This window comes from Colius striatus, chromosome 1 (genome assembly GCF_028858725.1).
Source record: "Colius striatus isolate bColStr4 chromosome 1, bColStr4.1.hap1, whole genome shotgun sequence".
Classification (NCBI taxonomy): Eukaryota; Metazoa; Chordata; class Aves; order Coliiformes; family Coliidae; genus Colius; species Colius striatus.
Genome location: NC_084759.1, coordinates 149,078,873 through 149,098,947, shown reverse-complemented (window position 1 = coordinate 149,098,947; position 20,075 = coordinate 149,078,873). Strand labels below are relative to the sequence as shown.

General features: G+C 38.2%; 1 protein-coding gene across 2 annotated transcripts in view; it reads left to right on the top strand.

Annotated features, from left to right (window-relative positions):
• SLC41A2 (solute carrier family 41 member 2) overlaps window positions 1-20,075 on the top strand; it is a 59,445-nt gene that overhangs the window by 28,469 nt on the left and 10,901 nt on the right. For both annotated transcript variants that reach the window (XM_062011442.1, XM_062011431.1), the window contains 4 exons: window positions 171-318; window positions 884-963; window positions 16,170-16,301; window positions 18,146-18,294. In XM_062011442.1, the coding sequence (XP_061867426.1) occupies window positions 171-318; window positions 884-963; window positions 16,170-16,301; window positions 18,146-18,294 (509 nt within the window). The remainder of the gene's footprint in view (window positions 1-170; window positions 319-883; window positions 964-16,169; window positions 16,302-18,145; window positions 18,295-20,075) is intronic.

Genomic DNA, 20,075 nt, shown 5'->3' with positions numbered 1-20,075 from the left:
TTTAATGCAGTAGTTGATACTTTAGGTACAGTAGTGATAAAGACTATTAAAATTCTTCAGTCACATGGTATAGATTTTAATTTGTTTTAGAGCTCTAAATTAGGAATAATCTATAGAAATGTCTTGAAAGTAAACCTTTTCTCCTTATTTTTTCTATATTATTATTTTAGAGACATATTACTATGTATCTCCTTTGGTTGGTGCCTTTTTTTTGGCTCTGACTCCCGTGGGGATTGTCATAGCTGCCAAACACCCAGCTACCAGAACTGTTCTCCATTCAGGATGGGAGCCTGTTATAACTGCCATGGTTATAAGCAGGTAAGTATATTTATCTTGCTTTATAAATAGTCATCCTGTCTCTCTGTATTTCTTATTTAACACCTGATTATACTGCAAATAAACATTAAAGAAGCCCCTGGAAAGTAGAGTGTGAATAAACGTTAATCTTTCCCAAACAAGGAAGTTACAAAGTTAAGTAATTGGTGGGAATGAGTAGGGGAGCCAGCAGTACCCTGTGGCAACGACTGGGCAGAAATGTGCCGTATCAAATGAAAGGAATGATGAACAATTCATCTCCTGCACTTTCCAGTCAAGATTATACATCAATGTAGGAGATTATCTAATCCAATGAAAGTTATGAATCCTAAAAGTGGCACGATGGACTGAAATTCTGTGGTCTTTGTTCTATAAGAAGCTGATTTTAATATATAAATGAGTACGGCAGTGTTTGTAGCTGAGAACGAGGTAACAGAGCAGGGTGAGAGATGAATTGAGAAGAAAATTGTGGCTTGAAGATGTGCCAAGACAGATTGCTCAAAAAAGATTAAAATACTAATTAGTGTTCCTACTTGCCGTATTCTATGTATTGTCCTTTGTTTTTCAGTATTGGTGGCCTTATTCTGGACACAACTGTATCTGATCCTAACTTAGTTGGAATTGTTGTTTATACCCCAGTTATTAATGGTAAGATTCTGAGTGATTGTTTGCTACTATATATCAATCAATATGCCTTGGTTTTGCTACTATATATCAATCAATACACCTTGGTTTGAGAAAAATCTATTTCAGTTACTTTCTGTTGTGCTAATTAGTATCTCCTGTTTAAATTCCATGGTTTGATTTAGATGTCAACAGTTGTTTGTTTGAACACTCAAGGTGTACTTCCTGATCTTCTTTACTACAACCATTAAAACATGATGAAGAATGTGAGAAGTTGCAACCTGAAATATGCATTGAGAAACTAAAAGTGTAAACACTGAAGCAGTATATTCAAATATTAAATGATCAAGTATTATATTGAAATGGTTATGACTGAGGAAAATGTAGATAAAATATTATTTCAAAGAATTTTCTTACAAACATCCGAGGACAGATTTTCCAAACAGAAATGTAATATTTACATGTAATGTACATAGGTATAAGAACTACAGGGATGCTGATTTCCCAACAAAAATGTTTGTTGTTTGCTGTGCTTGGTATGCACTTTCCAGGTGTGTAAGAACGTATTTGTGAAAACTTGGTCCTTAAGTTTTCTATCTTCTAGTGACCATAAGGAAATGTTATAAGAACAGTTACTGTCTCCTACAGTATCACAGGTAGTTTGCAATAATTATAATCACCAGATCTGTTCCTACTTTATTGCTGCTTAGCTATTCCTTTCCCTTTTTGTGTTTTTCTATTTGATTTCTTATATTATTGTGCACTTGATGCATTTTTTATTTAAAAAACGTTCCTCTGATTACTAAGATGATTCTGACTTCTAATTTTAGGCATACAAAGTGCTTTTGACTTCACTTGGCATTTGCAAACTCCATATGAGTATATTCTATTGTGTGTTCTAAGCTATCAATTAAATGAATTACGACCACTTGTTTCCTGCCTTGGTAACAAAATGTTAATATGGACACTGGGTGTTAGTTTTGAACCATGTTGCCCCGATATAATTAGTTTACCAGAGGCTGCTAATTGAAATGTAGCATGGGATAGCAGCAAAGCATTTTGATAAGCTTTACTGCCATTCAGAGTTAGCATATCTATTGCTGTGACCATTAGGCAAGCTGTTCAGGTAGAGGAGGAAATTGTATTGTTTTGACAGAGACATAGTCTTGGCAAATTCACGTTAGCTCTTGTTTTACAATTTTCATATCTTCTACATACTTATCAATTGTCTTTTCAATAATTGGTCTAATAGTTGCATAGGAATATAAATTTCAGTGATCTATGGATTCTCTAAGTCATCCTTTTTGGCCCTTATTTTTTATTTTCCCCATTACAGCCCTCTGGTATTCTCTAACCTCTAAGATAATCAGTTTGCAAAAATGATCACTGATAATTCATTTTCCATCTAGCTCTCTAAGGAGGCACTAAATTTAACTTACCCTCAGGCCCTAGTACATATCAGTTGTCATCAAATATCACCATTTTTATGAAAGCAGTAGTCAAAAGGAACTGAATATTTAAATCTTCCATAGAGCATGGTTTTTATTCTTCTTTCTCACTAAGCACCATTATTTCTTCTTACTTTACTTATTTCTGTGTTGCCACTGTGTTTCTTGCTAACTGTAAATTATTTTTTACACTTCAGCCTTTATATTTCCTTGCCCATTCCTTGCCTTTATATTAATTAAAAATTGCAAGTAGTTACATCTACCTTTTGTGTTTCAATTTTGATTTCCAGATACCTAACAACCAAGGCAGACATATTGAACTTCATCTTTTCCGTGCTTTATGTCTGTAACTTTCCTTGTAATATTCCTTTTTGGTAACCTTTTGTATTTGTTTCCTAAGAGAAAAGGATTGCTTTTTCTTTTTAGTCAGGTGTACCCAAACTGGTAGTTCCTTCCTAGATGATGTCCCTTGATTATAAAAGCCAACAATTGGTGATTCTTACTGTGTCCATGTAGGCTTCTATTTCTGCTCCACTACAGTACAAGTACACATTTGGATTTCGTCTATAGACTCAATCTCTACAGACTCACTTATTCTAAGCTTGGTACCTACAATGGATACAGGTCTCATGAATACAGACCTTTCTGAAGGCCTCATGCTCCTAGTAGATGTTGCATTGCTGACACTCTTTACCCTGTAGCAGTTATGGGGACTGCTTTTGTAAGTGGAATTATATATCCTATTCATTTCTTTCACAGAAAATGTCTTTGAAACCTGGATGGCCTTTATGTTTACATTTACCTATTTAACATTTTTAGATAATCATTGAACTTAAGTAAATAATTTTAATTACTAAGAATGACAACTTGCTATAAGTGTGCCTGTAGAGAAATGGGAAAGTATATCCCTTTGTTTCTTATTTTCTTCCAGAAGTTTATCAACAGAATTAAGGCAACATGCACACCTTCATTTGAAGTATCTTTAGAGAAAAAGAACTAGCCAAAAGTTGTATGTAGCCCTGGATAATTAGCTGACAGATCAAAAGATCCTTGAAGAAATAGGCAGGTGGAAGAGAGGAAAAGCTGGGGCTATTGGAGCAGGCAGGGAGAGAGATAGTCCTTCAAGAAGGCAGGGACAGTAAGAGACATGCCTGTAGTTGTGACAGTCCCACAGTGATACTCCTGTGGTGGTGATTCCTATGTTGATTGTACCACCACATTCAAAATGTTGCTTTTTCATAAGTTTTATATTTCTATACTGTCCTTAGCCTTTTACATCTGCTTTCTGGACTACTGTGCAATGCCTGCAAATGTTACTTTTCCAAGCCACATCGAGTGCCTTACTCCATTGTTCATCTGATTTTTTCATGCTTAGCTCCTTTTCTTGTTATGTGTAAAGCAGTTTTTCCCAGCTCTCAAAGTTTACACTTCTTCAGTGTCTAGTATTGGATCATTAGGGAGTTATTTATAGCCCCATGTTTGTATTTTCAGGACCTTTGCTATTATCCCAAACTTAAAGTCCACATGGTAAGAGGAGAAACCTCATACCATGCTCCACTTTTGGAGCTCTTAACAAGCTCACAATAAGCATAATATTTGCAACGGTAGGGTAAGCTAAAGTTAATCTAAGGCTCATGGTGTGTTCCTACCAATAATGATAATGCTTTTGCAATGCCACTGGGCAACAACAATTCACTAATGAATTCTGATTTTCTCTCCACCACAAAAGAACAGAGGGGAGTAATGTGTATGTGTTGTATGTGCTCTCCTAACTCCCTCAACCTTTAGAATTCTAAGGATACGATAGAGACATTTCGGTTGGAAAATATAGAGCAAATATGTTGTGTAGAGGATGTAGAATGAGCCTGTTTATGGTACACCTTCTGGAAAAGGAAATTGTAGGTGGGAGATTTTTTTTGGTTGCTGTTAGATTAGCCTCTCCTGGGTTTCATAATTCTACTGACACCTTTTGATATTACTGGTCAATATAGAGTAGTAAACTGAGGTTTAGGAAATCTTTTCTAAAGAAAGGCTCATTTACTGACATACAAGGTGTGCTAGACCACTTAACAGATGGCTTTTTAAATATTACGGTTTCAGAAAGTTTCCTCCACCATGGCTTTCCTGACCTTGGAATTCTTATTGTTAGCCTAAGTAGCGAAAATACTTGAGAGTTTTCTCCTCAAAATGCATTTCAGAGAAGTTCCTTTCTCTTACCTTTAAAGTTCGATACTCCTGTAACACAGAAACTGAAGAATCCTGAAAGAAATGCTGTAGCTTATAATCCCAATAGGGATTGTGTCCAGCCAAAATTTGAGGACAGGGTAAATTTGTCCAGGATTTCAAGCTCTCACTGTTTTTATCAGCACTGATTGCCATATCTTGCAATCCTGAACAGCATGCACTGCAAAATTGACAGATGTTAGGCTTCCTGTGTGTGCCACTAAATAGTCCAGTCCTGTCCTGCCTAGATGGGTTACATATTTCTTAAACGTGAGACAAGTTACTTTCATCACACCTGTTACAGAGTGGAGCCGTAAATCTTTTGGTTTGAGAAATATTGGTCTGGAATTTGAGCAACCTCAAAGGTTCCTACACCTATTAACAGTAACTGCAAATACTTGCCAAGAGTATTAAAATATTTTTTAAGCAGACAGGCATTTATAGTCAGCTTTATTACCGGTGGCCAGAACTATTTTCAACCACATTTCCATTTTTCCCCTGTTAAATACATTTCATAGAATCATCAACTCATAGCATGGTTTGGGTTGAAATGGACCTTAAAGATCATCTAGTTACAACCTCTCTGCAATGGATAGGGACACCTTCCTCTTGACCAGATTGCTCAGAGCCCCATCAAGCCTGGCCTCAAACACTTCTAGGGATGGAGCACAGTCTCTCTGGGCAACCTGTGCCAGTGCCTTGTCACCCTCTCAGTGAAAAACAATAAAGAACATTTCTTGAGATGAATAAATATTTTTAATTCTATGGCTGGTTGGGTTAAATTGTAACTCTGGTTTTAAAAAAGAAATCAATCATTTCGTGTTTTCAGCCACTGTGATACTTAACAGCTCCTTGAGATTTGGATGTCTATGTTGGATGTACTGAAGTTCTGAGTAAAATAACTAAGCCCAAGTGTGGCTGAACTTCAGCCTAGAAGCTCCAGTTGATCTTTATGCTTTCTAATGGATGAGATGGTTAAAATTTGCAAATCCTTTTACAACATCATAGAACTTGGCTCTGGAATTGCATTTTGCAGTTATCTGAGTTCCTTATGTGCAAAAAAAAGATAATGCTTTAAACAATTATATGCTGCTGAATGTGCAGTAGAAATGAACTAAGGTGCAATTACCAGATAGAGGCGCTTTCCTCTCCATTTTTGTTGTGTGCTTAGACAAAACATTGTGAGATATCTTCTAAATATTTGCGTTTCAGCAGTTACTGCATGATAACCAACATGTTGGTAAACTGTACCCCATTTTTATGCATCTTGTAGAATGGAGGTTCTGAAAAATAATTCTGAAAACGTATTTTCATCTGGAATGCTTTGCAGACTTTATGTAGGAAAACTTGCCTTTGCAGATGATTTGAAGCAATACTCTTTAAAGATAACATAAAGCTGTTGTATTATTTCTTACTTTTTGGCTGTACGTGTTGTAAGAGTATTTGATATCTGAAGGGAATAAGTGTAGATCAAGGAATATGAGAAACCTATATCAGAAAATTTAACACAGAACTTACTGAATGTCTCTTTTCTGGGAGATGAATGTTAAGCTTATGTAACATATTCCCCAAACCATATCTTTTTATCTATTAGTAGGGTAAACTAAATGACACTCCCATTTTCTTTTTTTCAGAGAGCTTTTGCTGAAAATTGTTTTGGAGAATATAGAAAGAAAATACCCACAAACCTTTCCTCCTTGGAAACTTAAAATGCCTGTATATTTTAATCTCTTACAACATAGTTATACTGCCAGCTTTCATAAAGCACAGCAGTGCTTTGATTATAAGATAACCATTGTCTCAGTCGAGTATCTAAAATTTGTCTCCATAAATTACAAGGGAAAACATTAGTGTACCTTTATGGTAGTAGAGTAATTTGGCTGGGTAGCAAACTAATTTTTCTGTGTCTTGAGCTGGAAAGAATGTGATAATCTCAGAAGGCATTTATACTGTGTAAGATCTTTATAATTCAGTCTTTATTTTGGCATGAAAAAGGAGGGTTTTGATTTTGGATATGTACTTCTGATGCATTATTGGGTGATACTTTTTTTTTTGCATACTTGCTGCATATTTTGTGCTATGATAGAGGTCTGTTCTTTCTTTTAAGTCTTGTAATTTTTTCACAAGATTTCAGTAATCATTAGTTTGCACAACACAATTTTATCAATTTTTTTTTTTTACAGTCACAGAACAATTTTTTATTAGACATAGGAAAGAAATTATTTATGAGTCAAATCAAAGAAAACTTAATAGTTTGCTTATATAATGTCTCAAAACATCTCTTAAAAACATCTATATAGGAAAGGATAATAATTTCTACTTTCCACAAAATATTCTTAAAGTAATGCTAAAAAGTAAAAGGGAAAATTAAAGAAATATGGATGAAAAAGAAGAAATATAAATAAAAAATGAGGTAGTTAAGCTGGGCTCCTAATCTAAGTATTTTACTTGCATAAAACATAATTTGAAACAAGTTAGTGGTAGAGAGACCACAGCAAAACCTGATCCTGAATTTTCTGAAAGCACATATGATTATTCAAAAATTCAGAGCTTTTGGTCACTATTAACTGAGATCATTTTCTTACCTTTTCCTCTCATTTGTATAATGCTAATTACATCCAAAAGCAGGTAGTTGTTGAACTCCAAGGAGATTAATTGTCAAGACTGACTATTTTGAGCTATGGATTATGTTTAGGAATGTGCAAAAGTAAAAATAGTTCTGCCTTCCTTATCTTGACAGAATTACAAGAAAAATCAATTTGGGAATTGTGTTGGCCTAATTCTCTCCTTATGTGGATATTAATTGATTTTAGTCCCATTGCCATGCTAAACTGTAGATGCTTGAGAAGAACACAGTATTCTGTGTGCCATTAGTGTCTCTCCATAGAACTGGATCTCTAAAAATCTTTAATTTCAATGAATTGGTATGCATATGGTTCGCACATTCTTGCACAATTATTTGTGAACCCCGTCATGCAACTGTTCACTATAGTCTTGTGAACAGTTATGACACTGGTCATTGAAGCTGGGCATGTAGGCTTTTCCTTGTTCTCTCAACACTTTCATGGGGGTCAGTTTTCTGCAGGAAGCCTTCTTCGATGGCTTTATAAATAAGATTACTCTTGATTATTTATAGTTCTCTCTTGGTGCTGAACAAGTATTTTAAACCAGATATTTTTAACCAGATTTTCTGAATCTGAGCTGCAGAAATACTAAGCATTCATTGCTATAAATTAAATAATTGAGAAATCTGCTTTAAATATTTAAACATTTTGAAAAAAAACCCCAAATATTTTAAATCAGATAGCCAAAACTGACAAAATGCCCACAAAGTAATGTCACAGATATGTTTTAAAAAGAAATACCTTAAAAAGCATTTTCCATTGAAAAGCAGAAAGGAAGCTATTAAGTCTCTATTCAGTTCAAGCTCTGAATAGTGGATACTAAATCAGTCTATCAGGCATTCATTATATGCTGAGAATAAAGCAAAATATCAAAATAATGCTTATTTGGGCAATGCTTTGTGACATTGAATTAGAAGTCTGAGGGGAAGAATATTAATCCCATTACTTGACTGCGTCATAACTTTTACTGATTCTACCCATGGAACATTTAAGTATAAGTTACTATACAAGCTAAAAGGCTGCATTTACTGTGAACTTGGCTTTGCAACACCTTGATTCTATGTGCCTGACCTTCTGCAGATAAACTAAAACCCCAAGCAAGGGCTTCTTACAGTTTCTGAAAGACAGGGAGCTATCTTGTAAAACTATGAGAAAACAAGTACCTTGTCTGCCCAAGATTAAAAATTTAGAGTCATTAACAAAGGTTAGATGGATACATCTGTTCTCCAAAAGCAATAAACAAGTAGTGCTTGCTCTGTTCTTTTGAAACATAGCTGAAATAGAATTGAGAGGAAGAGGAGGCTTTATTTCCTTTTCTATAAAATCAGAGAAGCATTTAGGTTGGAAGGGATCTTTTGAGGTCTAGTCCAGCCTCCACTGCAGCAGATTGTCTAGTAGAATTTTGAATATCTCCACAGATGGAAACTCCACAACGTCTCTGGGCAACCTGTTCCAGCATTTGACCACTCCTAGCATTAAAAAAGTGATTATTTTTGTGTTCAGATGGAATATGTCACATTTCATTTTTTTTCTCATTGCATCTTGTCCTGTGAATGGCTATAACTGAGAAAAGCCTGGCTCCCTTGTCTTCATCCCTCACTTCAAGTATTTGTACACATTGATAAGGTCTTCCTGAGCCTTTTCTTCTCCAGGCTGAACAGTGACAGCTCTCAACCTGTCCTTGTATAAATGATCACAGAATGACAGAAATGTAGGGATTAGAGGAGACCTCTAGAGATCGTCTGGTCCAGCCCACTTGCTGAAGCAGCTTAACCTAGATCAGGTCACACAGGAATGTGCCCAGGCGGGTTTTGAAAAGAGAAAGAGATTCCACAACCTCCATGGGCGCTGCAGTCCCATGGCCCTGTGTAGGACTAACTCCACCAAGTCCATTTATTGTACTGGGGAGCTCAGAAATGGACATGTTACATCAAATATGGCCTTGCAAGTGCAGAGTATGGAGGAAGCATCACCTCTCTTGTCCTGATGGTGATCCTAACACAGCCCACGATGCTGTTGACCTTTGCCATGAAGGTGGCTTGCTGAGTTATGGTCAGCTTCTGCAGAACTTCTTTGCAGATGGTCAGACCTCAGCCTTTACCAGTGCATGGGTTCATTCCTTGCCAGATGCAGGACTTTGCATTTCTTTTTGTTGAACTTCATGAGATTTCTCTCCAACCTCTCCAGTTCCCATCTGAATGGCAGTGTAACTATCTGGTTTATCAGCTGCTCCTCCAGGTTTCCCTGGAAAATATTACCCTGTTTATCAAATCATGCGGTATAAGTTCTGAGGAAAAACCCAACCCAGAGCACTGGATTGCTCTCTGACTGGTCTCAGATTAGTCTGCGTCAGCAACACTCATCCAGCTTCCCTTAATTTCTGGGTTTTTACCTTTAATTAAGGCCATGAAACACAGATTTGCTTTGAAATATTCTTTAAGATGCAGTGATGTAAAATACTTTTAGAGTGTTTTTTCCAAATAGCGTGGTTACTTCTATTAGAAAATTGTCTTTTTTCCAGATTGATTAATAGAATCACACCTGTAGGCTTATTTGCAGATCATAGAATCATAGAATGGTAGGGTTGGAAGGGACCTTTAGAGATCATCTAGTCCAACCCCCCTGCAGAAGCAGGGTCACCTAGATCAGGTCGCACAGGAACATGTCCAGGTGGATCTTGAAGACCTCCAAGGAAGAAGACTCCACACTCTCCCTGGGCAGCCTGTGCCGGAGCTCTGTCACTCTCACAGTAAAATAGCTTTTTCTTATGTTTATATGGAACTTTTTGTGATCCAGCTTCATCCCATTACCCCTTGTCCTGTTGCTAGATACATGACATAGTTTTGGCTCTACTTCGAATATGGTTTTCAGTGCTTGTTAGACAAAAAAAGACCCGTGATAACAATTTTCAGAAGCAATATTCTTGCTTAGCCCTTAACTGTCTCAATACAATTATGAGGTTTTCAATTTTCTTTCAGTGTTTTAAGTCAGCAGGATATCCTTGACACTTTAGCCAACAGTCTCTTCTGGTTATTGACAAAGTAGCACTCTTATGTTGAAGTTTAACACATCTGCTGTTCTGAGAGGAATACAGTAACAGATACAGGATTTTACTTTTGAAAGAAATTATTTTCCTCTGTGATGGAGTTCTCAGGAGAATGAGAAGAGCCTAACAAAATTAATCTTTGTTATAAAGTACTTGCTACAATGGCTGCAATACTCTTTTCCAGGAAAAAACTAAATAAATTCTGACTTAAATCTTCACAGAAACAGACCTCATATATATTTTCATAACATGAGCAGCTATTGAGCACATGACTATTTTATGCATTCAGAAAATGCTGAGAAGCTATCAATTTTTTTGTATTGACATCTTGCCAAACTACACAGTTTTATCTGTTTTCTGCTTGTCATAGAGATCTGATTAATCTGGTACTGCTGAGATAACTTCCCAAGCACAGTAACTGCTGTTACAAAACAAACTGGATATCTCTGTACATATCAATATGATTCATTCAATGCAAGCACAGCTTAATACATGTCATTCTATGACCAATAGAATAATGAAACTTGCTTCCGTGCTGATTTGTACCCTGAGTTTTTTGAGTACCAGATAGCCCTTTCACCTCACACCCTTCTCTATGGCCTCTTGTCCCTGCAATTCCCGCTGCTCACAGCATTCTCTCCATTCTCTCTCTGCTTTTTACAACATCATCATTCCTCTTCTGTGTCACTGAACTACTGGCTGAGCAAGAGGGATTGTGCTTAGTGCCAAGCTAGGTGCTGACTGGCCAGCTGGCATACTTAAACTATTAACTGTACCGCTCACAGTACTATGTTTGTCTCATTGAGGGCATGCCTTTGAGTCATAGAATCATAGAGTGATAGGGTTGGAAGGGACCTTTAGAGGTCATCTAGTCCACCTCCCCCGGCTGAGTCTTTGTCTTTATTTACCTACCCACTGTTTGTCTTTTTGTTTTCTTGTATAACCGTACTTGGAGGTAGTTTAGTATCTCTATCCTTGTGTCAGATAGGCTTGAAATTGGCCAAGAGGTTGAAAAATAATTAGAAGGAGGACTCCACAACCCCTCTGGGCAGCCTGTGCCAGGGCTCGCTCACCTGTACAGTGAAATAGTTTTTTCTTATATTTAAGTGGGATTTTTTGTGTTCCAGCTTCATCCCATTACCCCTTCTCCTGTTGCTAGATACAGTAGAAAAAAGGGATGTCTCAACCTCCTGACACCCACCATTTAGATATTTGTAAATGTTAATAAGATCCCCCCTCAGTCTCCTCTTTTCTAGACTAAACAACCCCAGTTCCCACAGCCTTTCCTCATAAGGAAGATACTCGAGTCCCCTGATCATCTTGGTGGCCCTGCGCTGGTTTCTCTCCAGAAGTTCTCTGTCCCTCTTGAGCTGAGGATCCCAGAACTGGACACAGGACTCCAGATGAGGCCTCACCAAGGCAGAGTAGAGAGGGAGAAGAACCTCCCTTGACCTGCTGGCCACACTCTTTCTGATGCATCCCAGGATGCCTTTGGCCTTCTTGACCACAAGGGCACATTGCTGACTTGTGTTTAACTTATTATCAATCAGGACTCCCAGGTCTCTCTCTGCACAGCTTCTCTCCAGCAGTTCAACCCCCAGCCTGTACTGGTGCATGGGGTTGTTCCTTCCCAGATGCAGGACTCTGCACTTGTCCTTGTTGAACCTCATGAGGTTCCTCTCTGCCCATATTACCTCCTTTTACCAGTGTCTCATGGCTGAAAAGTTTGGTTTAGAATCACTTGTAATGCGTTTAAATCATTTTTCTTATTATCTACATGAACAATAGGGCTTGGGGCATACTTTCTCTGAAAAAAGAGTGGTAAAAGTAAAAATAGTTATGAATAATAGCTATCCATCAAAGGACTGACAGCCAATCTCATACCTTCATGGACTTTCATAGACTTGTCCATGTCTCTGTTGTCTTGTCTCAGACAAGTCTTTACTGCTTTTTCAAATGGGCACATTTCTATTTTCCTTAATTTCTTTCTCTCACTCGGTTTCCCTAGTTATTAATTAGGGAAGATTATCTATCATATTTCTGATTGTCCAAATTTGTCAAAGCAGATAATTATCAGTCACAAGAGGAAATTGCATACATCCTAGCAAAACCTTGAAATCCAGGGTTTTTGTGCCAGGATGATTTATGTTTGCATTGCTACAAACTTCAAAACATATCTTGAAAAACAGACCTATCTTATTTCTTCTTGTAGTGTTATAAAAGATATGGATAGTGAGAGATTCTGGTATGCTTTTGAATATGTCAGTTATTGCAGTTGTTGGCCTGCTTATATTTGCTCAGATTGCTTTTATGCCCTCTTTTTTGAGCAGAACCCATTTCATATTTTGTAGTCATATGGTACCATCCCCAGTATGGTTTTTATGTTTTTTACATAACACTAACTCACCCTTTTGCTAGTTCGTATTTTGTTCCTGTATCTCCTGACTGGAAAGATGCAGATAAGTTTGGTGAACAGTCATTTCTGCCAACTCCATGATTTTTTCCCTGATATCTCATTTCCTGATTTGTATTTGAAAGTCCTGCTTCACTGTTGGGTTCAGCCATGAACCGTCTTCAAGCAGTGGTGAGGCAGGAAATCTTTGAGTTCTCAGTGTTAGATCTTTAACCTAACAATTCCTTCCGTTGTCCAAAAGGCAGATTTGTTACCTGGTGTGCAATTTGCCAATAATTACACACTCAGGAGAGACACTGCTGATTTATTTCAAGTTTACACAAGCCTGAGTGTTTGGTGGTTATTCCACAAGTCAAGCACACTGATGGGACTCTCTGTGCAGTACTGATGCATAAAACCATTGACATAGTGTACATATATATTGCTACTTTATTACATGATTGGTCATGTAGTTTTACATATAATATTGCTGTGTCATTCTAAAGATCTACTGTGACTAAGAGGATCTTTGATGGTCTCTGGTGGTTGTTCATGACTGCTTCCCTCTAAAGGAGCTCTCCTGGCAATTTTATATGTTTCCATTCAAACTCCTTTGTTAGTCTTCCATCATTACATTGCACTCGTTAACAGTTAAATACATGACTAGGGTAACGTTTACCTAGTTCCTGAAATGTAGAGCATCCTGACCTGTGATAAAACAATGTTAAAACCAAAATTCCCCTTTACCTTTTATGGTTTGTGTAACACTTGTGCCTAATTATGTCTTCTCAGAGCAACCCATTGTTATGTAAAGCATCTAGGTGGGAAAAAAAAAGCATGTGCTTGATATGCAAGTAAACAACTCTAGAGTGTAATAACACTATGAGATTTTTATGGTACTGTCACTGCATTCTGCAATGTAGATATAACAAGTTGGTTTCTCTTTCTATTCATAAAAAGAAAAGATCACCTGGTCCAGCCCTTTGTGGGAAGTGGAGCCTAGATGAGATTAGCTAACATCCTGTCCAGTCATGTCTTGACAACCTCCAGTGGAGGGGATTCTGCCGCATCCCTAGGGAGGTTGTTCCAGTGAATGATTGTTCTCACTGTAAAAAGATTTCTTTCTTAGATTGAGGTGAAAACTTTTCTAGTGCGACTTGTACCTGTTGCCACTTGTCCTCTCCATGTGGCTCCTTGTGAAAATAGAGCCTCTGTGCTCTTTGTAGCCACCCTTTAAGGGCTGCGATTAGGTCTCCCCTGAGCCTTTTCTTCTCTGGGGAGGAAAGACCAGACTCCTTCAGTCTTTCCTTACAGATCAAGATCTCCAGCTCTTTCATCATCTTCATGGGCCCCTTTTTGACCTTCTGTCATGGTTTGACATGACAGCCTTTTCTGGTAAGGAGGAAGGGGCTGTAAAGATGGCTCCTGTAAGAAGTTGCTCGCAACTCTCCCCAGCTCTGAGCCAGACCCACTTCTGGGGCTGAGTCAATTAGATGCCTCCACGATCACTTTTTAAGTAGAAGCTGGAAGAGGAGGTTTCTCCCTCCATCTTCTTCCTTCTTCTGCCCCTTCTTCTTCTTCTGACTGGTGGTGGTGAGAGAAACAACCATATGGACTCCAAGGTCAGTGATGAAAGAGAGTAGGAGGTCTGCTGGAGCAGAGGCTCCCCTGCATTCAATGGAGAAAACTGATGAGGCTGAGGTTCATTTTCATTTCTTTAAAGACCCCGCATCAGTGATAGAGACTCATTTTGATAATGACCCCATATCAGGGGCAGAGACTCATTTTGCTAAAGCTGGCCCCAGACCATCTCACAACTCAGGTTATTGTCATCAGCAAATTAGGTGTGGATGTTTTCAATCCCATTATCTGGGTAATTTGGGAATATGTTAAACAATGTGGGGCCCTGTATCACCCCCTGGAGTAATCCACTTGTGACATGCTGCCAGCCTCCTCTAAAAAACATGGATCACCCACCCTCTGAGTGAGACTCGTTAGCCATTTTCCTCCCCGTCTTGCAGACTACCCATCCAGTCTGTAACTTGCCAGTTTGTCTAGGAGGGAGCTGTGGGAAACTGTCAGATGCTTTGATGAAGGTAAGTGTGGCATTTGCCTTCTTTCAGTCATCAGGGATATTTCCCGTTCTCCACAACTTGTAACAATGCCAGCTACTTCTCTTCACATCCTAGAGTGGTTTGTTTCATACAAATCTGTTTTTCTAATGGGAAGTGTATCAAGAGTTGTCATGGAGAAAATAGAATCTCTACCGCTACCATTCTTTGAAAAATCAGTAATTCAAACACTTGTCCTTTCAACCTGAATTATGAAGATTAGAGTTAATCCTTCTCTGTGGTAAAGGAGGATGGATTGCTTAGCTCTTGAAGTCTTTTCTAGCCCTATGATGCTGTGTGTGAAATCTGCATGTATGCTTCTGCCAGTGAGTGCATTTGCTTTGCATTATTTATACTTGCCAGCACTACTGACCCAGGAGAGTGTCATGGCTCAAGCCAAGTGGACATCGAAGCCCCAGGCAGCCACTCACTTAGTCCCTCCCCACATCTCCCATAGGGCAGGGAGGACAATTGGAAAAGGAAATCAAAACTCATGGGTTAAGGTAAGAACAAGTCTGATAACTACACGAAATATAAAAACAGTAAGAAAAAGTCAAGTATACAAATAGTAATTAAGAGAAATGAAACCCAAGGAAAAGGTAAGTGATGCCCAATGCAGTTAGTTGCTCACTGCCCACTAACTGATGCCCGAGTAGCAATCCACCCCTCCCCGCCAACTCCCCGGGTTTATATGCTGGCCATATACATCCTGTGGGATGGAGTAGCCCTTTGGCTTGTAGGGGTCAACTGTCCTGGCTATAGTTCCTTCTAGCTTCTTGTGGAAATCTCTACCTCTCTCCTCCATCCACTGTCTGGCAGGGCAGGATGAGAATCAGCAGAAAAGTTTTGGTGTTGTGCAAGAGTTGCTCAGCAATAACCAAAACATCCCTGAGTTAATCAACATTCTCTTCAGCATAAACCCAAAATACATCTCTGTAGCACTACTAGGAAGAAAATTAACTCTATCCCAGCTGAAACCAGGACAGAAGGTAATGGAGTGATAACACGGCTATGTAATACTTCTCTTGTTCCAAGAGGGTTTTCCAAAGAAGAGGAAGCAATAAAATGGAGCTTCACCTGTGAGAAGGCATCAGATGGAACACTTTGGAGTAATCTTTTGAACTTATCTTGAATTAAAACCTAAATTTGGATATTCCAAATATCCAGTGATACACCAAATTGTACCTCAAGTTATTTTTCTTATTTTAATGCTTGATGTTAGCCTGTCTATAACTAATATACATTCTAAAGATATTTCTCTTTCCAGCTTTTATATGTAGGGGACAGTGGTAAACACAGAGGAAGATGGTAAATTTGCAAACCTATGACTTACTAGAGGAAAAAAAATAGTTGAAAATTTACCACTTGTTCCCTTTTGTATTTCAGGTATTGGTGGTAATCTAGTAGCTATTCAAGCTAGCAGAATCTCTACCTACCTCCATTTACATAGCATTCCTGGAGAGCTCCCAGAAGAAGCCAAGGGTTGCTATTATCCATGCAGAACCTATTATGGTACAGGTATGTGTTAATTAATGGCAGCTAATTGTTAAAACTACTGTCACATGTCTCCTCTTTTACCCTCTGTTTGCCAGACTGTACCACTAGTGAGAAATAGCAACAAACTGGGCTTCTATGCAATTCAAAGGCAGCAGAGACTTGGCAGTTTCCTTTGCCTGCAGCTGTTTGCCTGTGAGAATCACAAGGACAGGACCTCCTGCAGGAGGTGATATGTGGAGAGAAAGATGTAATCCTGGGAAGGGTTGAAGATAGAGACTGGTGAGGCAGGATGCTATGATACCCCCTCAGAAGGATTTCAACCTTCATCTTTCCTTAGCTCGTGTAGGTGCTCCTATTATCTGCCATTTAACTCCAGAACTACAAACCAATCTCCCATTTAGACCAAATTTTATATTACTAAGCCAAGTCCCCGCTTTCCATTTCCCATTTCTCATTTTCTTTCTAGATTCTTGCTTCACAGCTTATTCCTCACCAGAATTGTCCCTTTTCTTAATAATGTAGTAACTGTGGTGAAATGTAATGTGTCAATAGTCTGTTTTACACTTTCATATTTATGAAAGTAATTGGAACAGATGAGAAAGTGATGTGTGATTACTTTTTAGAAATATAAGATACTTTGGGGATGTCTTGAATACGGTGTCCAAAACATCTTTTTTCCTAGGAAGGGTTTAGGAAGTCACTGCAGCTCTAAAAAAGAATATGGTATTACATGAGTCATGAATCATAGAATCATAGAATGTCAGGGGTTGGAAGGGACTTTTAGAGATCATCTAGTTCAACCCTCCTGCTGAAGCAGGTCCACCAAGATCAGGTTGCATAGGAACATGTCCAGGCGGGTCTGGAAGACCTCCAAGGAAGGAGACTCCACACCCTCCCTGGGCAGCCTGTGCCAGGGCTCCCTCACCTGAACAGTGAAATAGGTTTTTCTGATATTTAAATGGAACTTTTTGTGTTCCAGCTTCATCCCATTACCCCTTGTCCTGTTGCTAGATACTATAGAAAAAAGGGATGTCCCAACCTCCTGACACCCACCCTTTAGATATTTGTAAATGTTAATAAGATCTCCCCCTTGGTTCCTTCCCAGATGCACGATTCTACACTTGTCCTTGTTGAACCTCATGAGGTTCCTCTCTGCCCAACTCTCAACCTGATTGAGATCCTGCTAAATGGCAGCACAGCCTTCTGGGGAATCAGCCAGTCCTCCCAGTTTGGTGCCATCAGGGAACTTGCTGAGGTTACACTCTATCCCCTCATCCAGGTTGTTGATGATGTTGAACCAGACTGACCCCAGAACCGATCCCTGTGGATCTCCACTGGCCACAGGCCTCCAACTTGATTCTGTGCCATTGATCACCATCCTCTGGGCTCTGTCATTCAACCAGCTCTCGATCCACCTCACTGTCTACTCATCCAAGCCATACTGCCTGAGCTTTCTGATGAGGATGTTGTGGGAGATAGTGTCAAAAGCCTTGCTGAAGTCAAGGTAGATGACATCTGCTGCTCTCCCCTCATCTGGTCAGCCAGTTATGCACTCATAGAAGGCTATCAGGTTGTTGAAACAGGATTTCCCTGTGGTGAATCCATGTTGACTTCCCCTGATAGAATGAAAGCAGACAGTTTGTACTGTCTTCTGGAAGGGCTCTACTTAATTTTTCTGGCAGACACTAGAGGCAGCTTTTTTCACCTATGTAAATCCCCAAGGTGTCTTTTAGTAGAAAATAGTTATTGCAGTTCCAGAATAGTCAACACTGGGAGTCCAGAACTGCTTTTTATATTAAAATTAATAAAATGTTGATATAGTAGTCAAAGAGCTTATCTACGTTTTGGCTTTTTTTTTTTTATAGGAGTAAATAACAAATCAGCCCTAGTTCTGCTTCTTTTGGTGATTCCTGGACACCTGATTTTCTTGTACACCATCCACTTGATGAAAAGTGGCCACACTTCCTTAACTCCTATCTTTATCGCAGTGTATTTGTTTGCTGCTCTGCTACAGGTAAGAATAAGTACAACTTGAAAATGCCTGTTATAAAATCAAGTCCTTGAAGAAAATCATGGTTTATCTGATTTCTGAAATCTCATGAATAATGCAAGGTGTGGAAGTGACTAATTATCTCCACATATATACAGCTTACACAGGTGTATCTGTATTGTGAGTGCTTTTCGGAAGACACTTGACTGCGTTATTTTCCCAGTCATGCATCTCACGCTTTCTCTTTCACATGGTTCTTGGAACCACTGCATCTAAAACCCCCGTCATTTTAATCAACTGGAGGGAAGATAGAGAGAAGGAAAAATAACATTTATGAATAATGAATACATCAAGAAAAACTTTCAAAAAAATCTCCTAAAGTGGTTCATATTACTGTTTTAGTTAACATAGTCAAATATGCAGTAGATGAGAACGTTATGATTTGCTTGGTGCTTTCTTAATGTTTATTAAGGTTGAAATTAGTCTGACAGCGATTGCTGCACAAGAAATTGGAATTGCATTAGTTGTCAAACATTGTTACATTATTTTGGCTAGTCTTAGCTAGTGGTGGCCTGTTTGCACCCAGCAAGGGCTGTTCATGAAAGATGCCATTTGAAACGGCAATGTCTTAAAGTGAAATAATTTAACTTAGAGAAGTCAGTAATACAAATTGAAATGTTTTTATTAAGTCCACAGACCATTTTTAGCCAAAACCTGTCAGAATTAACCATAATGTTTCATTGTACCTTAACCAAAAATGGCCTGTTTGTATTACACATGAAAATACAGTTGAAATATCCACAAGTTAAAAATACACACTGCTTCTAAAGGTGTGACCAATTTAGTTTTAAATTACAAACCTTATCATCAATCATTTCTTAATAAAAATTTTAATTTTAATGTTCTGAATTGTCTTTCTGTGTTTATCACAGTAAAGGCTACTATTTTAGTAAAAAGAGACTTTGAAAACTGTTGCTATTTTAATTTCATATGAGAACTCTGTACTTTTTTGGTACACCATAACTGTTAATGTTCCAACCTCTGCAAGTCAGAATGTCATTCTAAAAGTTAAAAATTACCCTTCATTTTCCTTTTACGTACTGTTCCTAGTTTCTATATAATATGTTTACCTGGGGAAGTGATTCTGTTCCTTCATTCTGTCTGTTCTGGCTGTTTAGCTGTCCTTTCTAATAACTTTTGAATGCTCTCGCCCATTTCAGTCAAGTTTTTCTAAGGCTCCTTTCTCTCATTGATACTAAGTTCTGTTAGATCAGGACTTTCAGATCACACAGTAAGTCAGACCCAGCATCAACACATACACGCATTTATAGTTGATTTTTATAAATTCAAGGTCTAGTTAGAGTATTCAGTTTTGCAGTCCTGAATCTTCATTGCAGTCCATAAAGCCACACCTGATTTTCTTGATTTTTCACCTATAAAGCAGACATAAAGCTTTTTTCACTTTTTTCCTTACTCCTTTTTTACAGATTATTTTTTTTCAACCTGTCTGTCTTCTGTCTTTAGCCATAACAAGCAGTTTGAGATGTATTTACCTCTCTTGGGTCTTGATTGACAATTTAGAACTCCACGTTTTTCAACACCTTCTGAAAATATTCAATAGATTCTTTTCCTCATTTTAATTATTTTGTCATTTTTGTTGTACTGATTGCTGTGGTTTAATGTACCTCTATTTAGAGAAGATTTAAAATTTTCAGACAGATGATTCTTACCTCAGCCCTTGAACATATTTTATTTCCCTGTTGGTCTGAAGCACTACAGTACTGCAGTTGTGTGTTTTTATGTTT